This window comes from Vidua chalybeata, chromosome 11, assembly GCF_026979565.1.
Source record: "Vidua chalybeata isolate OUT-0048 chromosome 11, bVidCha1 merged haplotype, whole genome shotgun sequence".
Lineage (NCBI taxonomy): Eukaryota > Metazoa > Chordata > Aves > Passeriformes > Viduidae > Vidua > Vidua chalybeata.
In genome coordinates, this window is record NC_071540.1 from 15,100,309 (window position 1) to 15,113,757 (window position 13,449).

The 13,449-nt window shown below is 52.4% G+C and overlaps 1 protein-coding gene across 1 annotated transcript; it reads right to left on the bottom strand.

Annotated features, from left to right (window-relative positions):
* Positions 1-5,050: 5,050 nt before the first annotated feature.
* CFAP20 (cilia and flagella associated protein 20) lies at positions 5,051-10,970 on the bottom strand. The gene is made up of 5 exons (XM_053953039.1): positions 10,131-10,970; positions 7,985-8,064; positions 6,818-6,929; positions 6,291-6,479; positions 5,051-5,170 (listed from the first exon to the last, which is right to left on the bottom strand). The coding sequence occupies exons 1-5, from the start codon at positions 10,212-10,214 to the stop codon at positions 5,051-5,053; spliced, it is 585 nt and encodes a 194-aa protein (XP_053809014.1). The 5' UTR covers positions 10,215-10,970.
* Positions 10,971-13,449: the final 2,479 nt, after the last annotated feature.

The following is a 13,449-nucleotide window of genomic DNA, read 5'->3' on the forward strand; positions in this document are numbered from 1 at the left end:
AGCCTGACCTGGAAAAGACCCTGGGAGCTCAGCGTCCTCCAGGCCCTGCTGTGCTGGGGTGGGCATGAGGGGGAGACCAGGCCTGGCAGGGGCTCTCTGCCTGATTGGCACCATCTCAGGAGAATCCTCCTCTTCCTCTGCAAGCCAGGGCACAATCCCCTGTTCAGCGCTGAGGAAAGGACCCGGAAAACACAGAGGAAGCCGGGCTCAGTGCAGAGGAAGAACTGGGGCTGCGATACAGCAAGCAGCGACCGGCCAGCTCAAGGTCGGAGGAAACAATGCTGGGGATGGAGGGAAGGGCCACGGGGCCCTGGGAGGGGTTGAACCTGCTGCCTGTGCTCGCTGCAGGCGGGGCGGAGGCTCCGGGTGCTGCCCGGGGAGGGGTCGGTGCCAGCACAGCCCCGCTGTGGGTGGGATGCACCCACCAACCATGCTGAGCTCGGCTCATGTGAGTGTGGCTCATGCCCCCTCCTCCCCTCACACCCACCGGGCAGCCCCCAGCCTGCTCCCGGGGTGATGGGAGTCCTCATCCCACAGAAAGTCATTTCTGGGGCTGCAGGGACAACACATGAAGTGATGGTGTGATGCTGGTCTGCTTCAGCATAACTTGGCATCCATCATCTCACCTCCAGCAGCTCTGAGGCTTTCCCCACTGCACCCCAGGTTAGCTCTCAGGGTGCACAACTGCTCCCTTACCCAAATAAATTGTGTTTGGGTGATCCCATTTTGCAGCCTGCCAGGGGAAGCTTTCACCCCTCTCCTGCAGGCGCCGGCAGGGCAGGAACATCAGCTCTCTCTGCATGCACAGTGGCCAAAGTCCCCAGTACCGTCACTTGGTTTTCCTGGGCGGTGGCCAGTGGTAAAACTCAAAATAAATATTTCCCTTGCCTCTAGCACTGCCTGCCCCACATTAGACAACAGCTGCAAAGGATTAACGTCGCCCTGGAGGTGTAATCCCTCTATAAAGATGACAACATTTGGCCCAAGACATCCAGGGAGATGCAGAATGGACAAGAAGCAGAGTTTGGCCGAGATTTTTTTGATTCCTGCTTATCCCTCTGTGATAACAACTCTGTCCTTCTTTGTCAGGACCCACTTGATAGGAAAGTGACAAAGTGCAAGGGGACAAACACAGGCAGGGAGAGAAGCTTGTACCAGTGTCCTGCCAGACAGTGTCTACTGGGCTGGACACTCACACAGGATTCTTCTGCTCCAGCAGCAGAGCAAATGGAGAAAGCTTTCCAGGAAAACCCCATCGCCTGCTTGCCCTGCCAGCAGCTGCCACCTGCCCAGGTAGAGCCACTGGATCCTTGGGATGTCCCAGCCTTGGCTCGCACCACAGTGACTGCCAGCTGCTCCAGCCCAAGCCTGCTGCTGCTGGCCCAGCCCTTGCTCCGAGGAGCTGCAGCCTGTGCACTCACCCTATTTCAGCACCCAAGCTTTCCAAGGGAAGCTTTGCCTTTCATTTAGAAAGCAGCTCCCAACACTGAGGTCCTGATTGAAGTGTCCAAGTGCAGAACCTTGCCCCAGCCAGTGGAAGACAAAGGTGAAAAGCTGATGCAGAGAAGTAAAACTGATATTTGGGTGGGCCCTGCTCAGCCCCGGATTGAAACCAGGGTTCCCCCACAAAGATTCTTTTCTCTCTCACTAAACGTGAACTGCAACAAGGACTTGTGCAGGAAGGAAGGAGCATGCCACCCACAGAAAGGCGAATGAGGAGGTATTGAAGATCTTTTCTCCACAGGCTGCCTGCACTGAACCAAGACTCTCCTCTGCCCCCACCCCTCATACCCAGCTGGGGCTGCCCCAGGAGCAGGCAGGCAGTAGCCATCCATGACTCCCATCTCTGCCCCCACCTCCTTCCTGCAATCCTCTGCTCTTTCCACGTAGGAGGATGTTGCATCCCAGCCACATCAAAAGCCATAACCAAAGGAGTAAGAAGCTGGCTGCTCCACCACAGGAGTTTTGCTTGTGCACATTTAGGAAAGGGCTGCTGACAGGATGCCTCTAACATTCTGGCCCATCTACTAGCAGCATCCTCTTCTCCCACAGGGAGAGCATCCAACTTCACCCACCTTCAGAGAGATGGTTAAAGTTTTGATGGGAGAGAGGGATTAGAAGAGAAAGATTTTGGAAGAACATTGTGTAAATCATCAAGCATCTGGCTGTAAAGGAAAGAGCCAGTATCCGATGATGCTCCGCTTTGTGCAACAAGTAAACAGGAAGATTCAGCATTTTGTTTCATATTTAAAAATACACAGGAGGTCCATATGGATGTAAGGGTTTGTGGCTGGGAGTTTATTCCAGCAAATCCGCTGGCACAGCTCCTAGAGGTCGGGCAGGAATTGGCAGCAGGGCCCATCTGATCTCTGCAGAGGCAGCCAGCTCGGGGCCCAGGAGAGCCCAGCCCCTCTTAATGCTTTAGGGCCGGCCACTCAGGGTGAGCTCAACTCCTCAAGGACAATGGACAACTCCAGCACAGGCCCCAGCAGGGCAGGGAAAGGCAGCAGCAGCTCCTGCTGAGTATTCAGCTGCCAAAGACTGCCAAAAACACATGGTGTTGAGCAAGGACTTGCGGGAAAGGATGCACATTTTACCCTCCTGGGGTCTGATGGATCTGCTCAGCAGCTCCCCCAGCTCTGGCAAGCTTTGCAAACATGGAGAAAGCCTTGCCATGGACTTCACTAAGGCCAGCCCTTGGCACGTGATCCAGTGTGATTCCACTTAACAGATCGAGTCCAGCCAAGCCTTGACATATGTCAATGCAAGATGGATGGTGCTTTCTCATGTAGGCTTCCTTGGCTGGGCTCCTTAGAGCTACCAAGCTGTTCAGCTGCTAGAAGAATGGCAGGGGTCTTCTCCAGAAAGCCTTCTGCAGGTGCAATCCAGCCCCACGTGGCAGCATCTGCAGTTCAAAGCCCAGCAGCTCTAAAGGTGCAGGTGAGGCAGCTCCATTACGGGTGTCTGGAGAGGCCATAGAGGTGCAGAGAGAGCGTGCACAGGCATGCCAAACCTTTAAACCAGACGGGGTCTCAGTGGTCAGAATTAAACCCAGAATCTAAGGCAGATGTCCCCCAGCAGGCTCTCCTCCTCCTGGGAGAGAGCAGCTTTGTTCTACAGAACAATAACAGAAGTGAAGTCTTCCCCGTTCACTGCACAGCCCAGGGAAAGATTAGTCCCAGCCTTTGGTACCTGCCCTCTAGAGTACTGATGGGGGACTTGGCCCTGGGCAGGAAAGGCATCATCTACTCCCAGACTCACCCCATTACTGATGGAGTCTCTGGCCTCCCCTTCACAAGCCTTTCTACAACAAAGGCAGATTGGTTTGAGGCAGGGAAGGGCAGATTCAGCACAGGAAAAGACTTCCGCTCCTGTTATGCTGCTTTGCTGAACCTCCCCTCCGATCCCTGGGGGAAGGGACAATCTGGCAGCTGGAAGGCTATTGTGTGCCTCCTACAGCTAAAGGCTTGGCTGAGAGCTGCAGTGAGCTGGTAACTACACAGCCAACAAAACTGTGCCCTAACAGGCAGGTAAGCCTAATTTGTCACTGCTGGGGAAAATGGCTTCAAGGAAAAAGGGAATGAAAAACCCATTTTCATGAACAGCATGAGTTTTTGTCATAGTACCACAAACTTCATGGATTGGAGACAGTTTCTGTCTTCTCTGTGGAAACCTTACTAATTTTCCTCTCACCAGATTGCTGCTGTTTGCATCTGTGCTATCCCTTAAACAGTGAGAGTGCTGATCAAAGTCAAGTTCAGAGACAAATTCTAACATCTAGGTTGTCAAAGAAATTCTCTGGCACTTTCTGAAGCACTAAAATGAGCAAGTTAAGGATCCATCAAAGGAGGACGAAGACAGAAACAGATTTACAGAGCCAAATGTTTAATAACTTTTCAAGAACAAGTATTACATCCATATTTAGAGCATATATAAGAGATGGAAACAAGGAAATAAAAAATAAAATTGCTAACTTCAAGATGATGCACTTAACTCCACAATTCCTGCTGAATCCCTTCTTTGGAGGCACAGTGGCCACTTTGAGCAAGACAAGACTGGGTACCAGGCCACCTGCAGAGTTTAGGCTCAGCACTTTAGGAACAGCCAGGAAGAGTCTGACTCTGTACAATTTGCACACCAACATCTCTTCCCAACGTGATGTTATTGCTGGACAGAGCAGGGAGAAGAAAGAAGACACTTACAAGACTTGGCAGCACAAGACAACAGTACTGGGAAGGCTCCAAGCACTCCCCAGACACTGAGGCTGCTACAGCCCAGAAGGCAGTGACAGGTTCCCCAGAGGTGTTACCTACAGTTAACACTGCCTTCTACCTCCCACTACCATCAGCCCCCAATATCTTCCCTCAGCAGCTTGAAACTTTGCCCAGGAATCTTCTTTGCTAAAAGAAGTGTCTGCATTGGGACAGGCTGGCCCTGGCAAAGAAGGTGCTTCCTCACAAGCCTCAAAATTGCTGCATGTTGCTCAAGATCTCTCAATATGCCAGCATGTTCACTCCTCTCCCATCACTGCAGGAGAAGAGCTTGGCACCTCCTCCTGAGGGCAGCCATGGTGTCCCCTTCCCCCCTCATGGCACCACTGTCTGCACGGGGTGGGGAAAAGACCGGAGGGGACTCATTTTGGGCTGGAGGGACACAAACAGGATTTCTCCTGGAAGACAAATGTGGAGCTGCAGCTGCTCTGAAGAGCAAAGTTGCTGAGCTGAGTCATGGATGAAAGCTCTGGAGAGATGCCGGGAGGCTGCAACTGCCCAGAGTCCTTCAACACAACCAGGGAGGACATGGGGAACAGCTGAACAGCTCACCCTGCTCCTAGATGGGAATGACAAGTTCCATGTGTTTTGGCAGGAAAGCTACGCAGCAAGGCACCCCAGACAGACTGCTCACCCTGGCAACAGAGAGGGTGCTCCCTGGCTCATGGCCAAAGCTGGCAAGAGCTCTGCTGCCAGAAGAAACTCCGGGTTGCAAAGGCAGCAGAGGAGGCAGAGGAATGCTAGTCTGGCTCACTGTTCTCCCACCCTCCTTCCCACACCTAGCTCACCTTGGCCTTGTTCTGGACAGGCAGATACAGCTTGAACTCAGCTGGGAGCTCATCCTCTGAGTACAGCCGGTCAGAGAAATACACCCGTCGGATGCGACAGTTGGCGTGGATCTGAGAATCAAAACAAAGAGTCAGTCCATTTTCCACATGCTCTTTCCACATCCAGCTTTGGTGTCATGCTGCAACATGGATTCTTTGGCTCAGCAGCTGGAAATCTACCTCACTGTCTTGCTTTTTCAAATCTGACAGGGCATCAGAGAAATGTTGGTCTGTGCCCTCTGCTTTACATTTGCATCGCTGTCTCCAGGGATGAACACTCAAAAGATTTGGCCAGGCTCTGGTATCTCTGCCAACTGAGATCTCTCTTAGTTGCTAAGGGGATTCTCTGCTGTGAACTGACCTATGCTTTGCTGGTATCAGCACTTGCCAGAACACCCACAGCCTCAGCCTGCTGCATTTTTAACACACCCACTTCAGGGCCTCCCTGAGGTCAGGAATGAGCCTGTCCAGCCTGTGCTGCCTCCACTATCAGCTGGCAGCAAAGTAGTCACTCTGGTCCCCCTCGTGAGTATGTGAGAAGGCAGACAACTCTCAGCTGACTGCCTGCACCTCAGGGCAATCCTGCAAGGAACTGCAGCACTCCCCTCACATGAAGGAACAAGCACGCTCCACACACAGACATTCCTCAAAATAACACATACCACTGGACACTGTGAACATGACTCCCTAGCATATGGAACAAGTTCCATGTGCTCAGCAGGAACAAACACTGCATCAGCTCTGTTACAAGGGACTCAGTGAAAGCAGGGTCACTCCACTACCACGAGGAAACAAGCTTGACCAGGGGTATGAATGGTCTGTACACCGTGGGTCTTTCCCATCCAGGCTCCCATTCAGCCAATCACTGTCCAGCCTATCTGGACAGTAAGGCAATACACAGCTAATTCCCAGCAGAGCTCCACCTTCGTGGCATGCCACAGGGAGCTGCAGCTCTCACCCTAACCAACACACAGCCAGAGAAACAAGAGGGAAATGGGCTCCTTCATCCCAGTCTAGTCAAGTAAAGTGAGGCCTCAGTCAGGCCTTTGCTCACCTTCCACAGTGCTCTGCAAAGAGCAGGGCTGGCAAAGGAAACACACAGGGCTAAAGGCAGATTCCCATCCTGCTGTCCCAGCCAGCAGGAACATCACCAGCCCTTGGTTTCCCAGGGCAGGTGACGGGTGCTTCTCACCTGCACTCTCAGGGTCTCGATGTAGTTGGTGCCGTAGGCGCGGCGCGTGAAGTCGGACAGGTTGAACTGGATCTGGTTCCAGCCGTCGTCCAGCCGCATGGGCATGGTGCAGATGAAGGGCTTCACCCGAGTCGTGCTCTGGTAGTTGCTCGCCCGGAAACGCCGACGGACGTTCTTGTCATCCAGCACCTGGGCAAGGAAGGCAGGCTGCTCACCCAGGCGCCAGGCCCCGACTCCCCAGGACAGCGCTACCCCTCTCCAAGAGGGCTCTATACTCCCACCCCTCCATTCCACAGCAGAAGTAATTTCAACACAGGAAACAGAGCCATTCTCAGGAATAGCAACAATGTGTTTGTGAGCTGACTGATGCCCCCATACCAGAAGACCTGACACACCACATGGCCAAGAAAGCAAAACTGTTTTGGGGATCACTCACTGCCTGGGACAAGTTCCAACACAAGACTGCAGGCTCTCTGGCGCCTTCCTCAGTGGTCCCTGGAGGGGCCTCCCCAGTGCACACTCCTCACCTGCACTTCAAAAGTGAAGTATTTTTTCAGGTTCTTGATGATCATCACTAGGAAAGGTAGTTTGATGCCCAGGGTCTTCTTTGGGTCAGCAGGGCACGTGATGTACGTGGTACTGAGAGGTGAGAGAAAAACACTTTAGGATCTCACACAGCACAAAGTGCACAGCCCAAGGTAGCCCAAGTCTCTCCCTCGGCCCAATGCAGCCTTGGAGGACAGGCAGAAATGGGTAACTGTGATCATAAGATCTCAGCAACAACCAGGGCTTCCTGTAACAAGAGGAGGAGTTTCAGAGGTAGCTGCAGGCAGAAAATGATAAAAGGCACAAAGAATGCATCTCAAATTGCACTTTTCTCACCCAGGGCATGAAACACCTTCCTGGACAGCTTCACCTCCCCAGTTTCAAGGCCATGTCAGCACTGTTTCTTAACACAACCTCCTCCTACCCTTGACTGAACAGGTAGAGCCCTCCAGATCATGGCAGAGGCCCTGTGTGCTCTATACGGCTGGGAAAACAGAGGTCACATGTCACGCCTGGCAAGTTTTGTATCAACACTTCTTGGAGGAAGAGAAGCATTGGCTCAGTCTGTCTGCAGGAGAGGAGTCTCCACTGCCCTTATAAGGAGTGCCCTGCTCTGAATCACCCCTGGTGAAGCCTTGGAGACGGCTCATGGAGCTGGCGTCTGTCTCCCGGGGCGATGGAGACGAGGTTGCTAAGAGAAGCTCCATAAGCAACTCCCCTCATAAATCTCCCTCTGATCTTCCTGCTGTAAGGAGAGCAGCTGTCACGTGAGGAGAACAGGCCCAAGACAATAGAAGAGACAGCAGACAGTGCTGCTTTTCCAGTAACTGAAAGTGCTGACTGAGGCTGGGTATTAAATACCGCTTTTTTTCCCTTCAAGTGATGGAAGAATAATGGGATTTTATTTTTTATCCCTTAGCCCCAGTGAGGAGGAGAATGAGAGTTCTACAGGCACATCCAGGGAGAGGAACAGCACACTGCCACAGAGGAGTATCAGCGATATGATCCAGATTCTTCAATTTATTGACAAAGACATTGCTATCACATTGCTGTAGTTTGAAGATGATGTCTGCTGGGCACTGACATCTTTCATTTTGCTTCAGGGCAGAGTCCTGCTCCCCTAGAACAGCAGAAGAGGCTTCTCCTACCTGACATTTGTTCCTTCAATCTCCAGCACCAGTGACTGAATGTCATTGTCCGTGATTCGCTTGATGTGGCCATTGCGCACCTGGAACAAAAGTGGGGCAGACAGCACAGACGTTACTTGAGAGGGAAAAAGAGGCACACACAGCTCCATTATGAGAAGGAATGAGACCCCAGGAGGATCCATCTACATTAACCTGGCTCCTGGTCTCCTGGACCTCGCTGCTTCCAAGGCTTTGATCACTGCCCCAGAGTGCCAGCAAGAGTTTATGGCCCAGCATGCTGCACATACACTGAGTGCAAGACTTCCACCTATCAAAATATGCTGCAGTGAACACAAGGGACTCACGCCTCACATCAGAGGCCCAAATAAACAAACATAAAAGAGTAAGAGTCAAACTTGAGTGCAATAAGGGGTAAAAACAAGGACAAGCAATACAGGGGAGCCATCAGCCAGCCACTGGTCACCAAGGGGACTTGGTCTGTACTGCTGGGCATGGCTGACTGTCTCTGGGGAAGGGCTGGACACTCACACACTCAGACACACTCTTGCACACTCACACACACACTCTCTCCACCAGTACAAGCAGTGCACATCCCACTAAGGCCAAAAAATATATGGGTTTTCCCCATGCCACAAAAGCTTAAGATATTCCCTGAGATCTAAAAAAGTAGAAATCACAGCCTACTGGTTCTTTTTGCAAAGATATAGAAGTCTACATTAGGACGGGTATGAACCCAGTAATCTCAGGCATGCACCTAGGACACAGGAGAATGTCAAACACTGATTCCAGTTCTCACCAAAATGACTGGGGCATTTCATGCACTGCTGAAGAGAGCAGGGCAATCCTCACAACAAGCACACCCAGGCTGGCCATGCTTCATGCAAGAGAGACTATTGCAAGACTATTGCAGCTAAAAGGACCACTGCTGACATCCACCCTGCAAGCAGAACTCCTCCTGGCCACTCATGGGCCACACAATCATAACAGTATCACCCTGCACAGGACAATTCACGTGGGAAGGTGACTCCAGAGGTCTCCAATCCAACCTCTACCACCAAGCAGGGTCAGCCCAGCCTGCTTATGGCTTATCCAGTCTGACAGCACACTACATCCCTTTGCCTAAGAATCTTTAATGTGTCCCGTCCTTGCACCATCCAAATAAGCTGTTGATCCTTTCTTAAAGTCACAAATATTTGTGCAAAACACAGACACACACACGGGCAGTGTGAGGCATCCCAGTTCTTCACAGAGCTACATGGGTACCCCACTGATGGGAAACAGGATAGGCCTGTGCTTCCTGTCCCCCATCTCACAACTTGTTAAATGCTCACACAAGCCCACTCAGGTCAAACACCACTGCTGTCTGAACTGCCATGAAGGCTTTAGTTCCTCCTGAAACCACAAAAAATTCAGCTAAGGCTCATGAACAAGCAACCAAATACAGGTTGTAGCCTTGGTTGCAGCAAGTATTTTGCAGGATCACTAAACCATGGATGGCTTGTGATGGGGGAAGCAGCACAGCTCAACATCTCTAAACATCCTGAGGAGGGCTCCTTGATGCAAGATAGCCCGGAGAAGGCACGGGGCCCCGAGCAAAACCATTCTAAAAACTGACAGGAGGGAGAAATTGAGTGATGAGACACATTCATAACTTCTCCTACACCCCACAAGCCGTCACACAGCCCACTTCTGCATGCCTTTGGCGAGCCTGTTTGAAAGGTGGGTCACGCACTAGAGGAGACCCCCACCTCCGCCCCCGCAGTGGCCACAGGGCCTTGGGCATCCCGCTGCCGATGGCCAGTGCTGGCCACTTCTGCAGCTTCCCCACAGCGCTGCAGCTTCTGATGCCGGGCGGGCTCTTCTGCCCGGCAAAGGCAGAAAATACTCATAACAACACGTTCCCCTCAGAAACACCCCGAGGGGCCCGGTACCGGCCCCGGGGCCGTGCCGGTAACCAGTACCCGAGAGATGCCGGTATCCCGCTCCCGGTAACGCGGCCGCTGCAGCTCCGCAGGGGGCCGAGCGGCCCCACGGGTGTCCGGAGCGTTCCGGGGGTTCCCGGCGGCCCCGGGCCTGCCCCGGGAGGCTGAGCCGAGCGGCCGCGCCGCTCCCGGGGCCGCGCCGCTGACCGAGCCCGCCGCCTCACCTTCTTGTCCCAGATCTGGAGCGGTTTGCTGCCGATGCTGTAGAGCACCGAGAGGAAGCCGCTCTGGAAGGTGTTCTTGAACATGCCGGGGCCGGGCGGGCCGGGCCGGGCCGCGGCCGCCGCTCTGCCAGGACACGGCGGATCCCTCCGCGCCGCGCCGCCGCCGTCACCGAGGAACTACTTGGGGCGGCCCCGGATGCACTTCCCGGGTGACGGTGTTGTGGGAGCGCTGCCACGGCAACCGCGGCTCCGGCCTCTGCCCTCCCTCGCTCCGCGGCGCTGCTGGAGCCGAGCCCGCTCCAAACCGTGCCCGGTGCCCTGGGGTTGGTATCGCGTTCCCTGAGCGCCTGGGCTGTAGGCAGGGACGCCTCTAAAACATCTCCGTTCTTCCCCTGCAATTCACGACTCTCAGTCCAAAGGGGACGCCGTGGTTTGCTTTTCTCAAGGATGGTTTTTGCCCGTGGAGTGTTTTTCAGCCTGGCCTCTGCTCGTTCGTGCCAGGGGCTCCCTGTGCTGGACAGGAGCATTTGAATGGTGTTTGCTCTGTTTCGTCGCTTCCTTTAGCTCCAAACTCATTCCTGGCTGCCCTAGGAACATCCTGTGTCTTCTTGCTGCTCTAAGCCAGGCAGGGATAACATACACGACCCTGGCAATGTTTGGGGGTTTGATGTACAGCTTTATGGGTGTGAGAATCTCCTTGAGTAGAGACAAGGCCTTGGCACAGCTGAAGAGGCTTAACAGCAACAGCTTGGGCTAGAAAATACATTTCTAAACTGACATACATTTTTTCTGGCTGTAATAATACCTGTTTACACCATCTGTTTTCAATGTACGCACACTAAACAGCATAAAAATTACCATTCTGCATCAGCTTTATGGTTCTTCAGGTTAACTCCAGGCCTCTGTTGCTAACGAATGCCCCATTCAAATCCTAACAATGTTGTCTGCTAGGTTGCTTGTCTCTCTCATGGGCTACAAACGCTCCCTGACAGCACCTGGGTTAGCAGCACTTTCCTTCATAATTCCTTGCACAAACAAGTAGAGCACACAAAAAGCAAGGCGTTAGTTAGAAATGATCAGCTATATTTAGTCAGTGGGTTAGAGTACACTTTATATGGCATGATGAAATAACTTGTTCCCTTAATCAGATAGTAGGAGACAACTGGGACAAATATCCAGCTGCCATTCCTGAACAGCCGGCTCAGTCACACGCTCTCCACTTACCACTTTAATGTCATGTTTTGCTGCACACAGAAATAGGTTGTGGTTTCAAATTGTCCCTATTTCTCAATTAATTTTAACAAAATGTAGTACCCGTTGCCCCTCCTCCTTCCCCGGGCACGTGTGGGCAGAGACAGAGAGCCCTGTAAATCATTAACCCATATTAATAATCAAGTCTGGCATTTGGGAAGAGGTCTCTGAGAGATGTATTTCAGAGACTCACACCCTGATGTTATCCACCTGGAAGATTGGTAGGAAGATGTTGGCATGTTACCTCACCCCTGCTTCCAATTCCTAGGGTGCACAGGGATTGAATTTGGGAGAGCAGATGGAGGAAAAGGCCCATCCTAAGAAAATAATCTGGCCCAAGAAGTGAGCAGAGAGTGCCTGCTCCAGAAATAACTGCCCACTAAAGCATTTCCTTCCCTTCAGAATTCTCAGCAATCCGATGCCTTCAGAGGAATGAGATTTTCAGGAAGCTTCTGAAATGTTGCTGTTCTGAAGTGTCACATTGCTGGGTGCAGTTATGACACCAATATGTAGCAGGTCTCTCCACTATCACCAAGTCTGTGTTTGCCTTGGAGCACCTGGTCCAGGTTCATGGCCTGGGAAATCCTAACCCAGGCCATTGCCCTCTTGACTGAGGCTGGAGAGCAGATGGCCAGAGCTGGGCCAGCTCCAAGGACAGTGCTTGGACCAATAAAAACAGCACCAGATTCAGTCAGTTCCTTTGCGAGCCAAAAGCCTTCACTACATGGCAAAACCAAGAACAAAGTAATGACTCCTGCAAGGAGTAGGAGATCCTGGGATTTTCCAGATGACTCCAGCCGACTCTTCCAGCCTGGATTTTCCTACAGGAGCAGCACTGGATGAAGGGCAGCTGTAATGGGAAAACTGAAAAGACAATTGGGCAGGAGATCCATAACCACCACATGCAAGGAGAGCCAAGGCCCAAAGTGGCTTTGGTGCTGAAGCAACCTGGAGGCTTTGGACCTCACACTGGCTGAACTCTGAGCAGTGCAGAAGAAGGAAGAGGAGGAAGCTGGGCTGATGCTGAGGAAGGGATCAGAAGAGAACAAGGGTGTAAACATCAGTGGGTGCAGAAGGAGGCAGTGCCAGTGCGTAGTGGTGCAAGGTGGCAGAGAAAATCAAGGAAGGAGGACACACTGCCTTGGAGGGACACCTGTGCAATGGATGGAGCAAGGGGCAAGAATGAGCGAAACCTTTTTGACTCCAGACAAACTGGAGACAAAGAAGGATAGGCAAAGAAGAGTTTATTCCTGACAAACAACAGTTTAAAAAGTTACAGAGAGCATTCTCTGGAGACAAGCTGTTAACTTGGAAAGGATATGGGCTGCAACAGACAGCAGGTGGCAATGGGGAACATGATCCAACAGCATCAACAGATGGATAGATCCAAGCAGCAAGAGTGCTTGCACGTGCCACCTGCTGCAGGGACCTCAGCTCAGTGTATGCTCACAGTGCTGTTTCTGCCCTCTGTGGGCCTCAGGTGGGCTCTGCCATGGGCTCTTCCCTGCCCTCACTGCTGGCCAGAGCTACACCCATCAAAAACAGTCTTGAACGTAGATGCAGAGATCAGCACAGTCCTGGATACAACAGAGCTGCCATTAAACTGTTCCCGGGCAATGGACCATGCCCTGCCTTACAGCACCAGGAGGTTAAACTTACCTGATGCCCATGTCCACATCTGGGCCCACAGCAAATCTCCATGTGTGACACACCAGGACAGTGCATTCCCACACATGCACCACATGAGGCCTTGTGCAAGGATTCACTCGTGCAATTCCACTTTGGCCAGTGCCCAGGCCTGGGTGAGAGTAGTGCTGAGTGGTTCTGTGGTTGGCAGGAGCCCATGGCTGAGCTCCCCTCCCTGGGAACCAGCAACAGGTCTCTCTTTCCCTGGCAAGAGTCTTGTCTCAGAGGTACCCTTTCCCCCGGGCAGCTTCAGTATAGGGGAAAACTGTATAGGGAAAAACATATGGGCAATGAAGGAATGGGACAACACAAGAAAAATGAGCATGTACAGTCATACAGAGTCCAGCTGGTGAATTTTAGACAGAATTTCAAGTGGTTCATT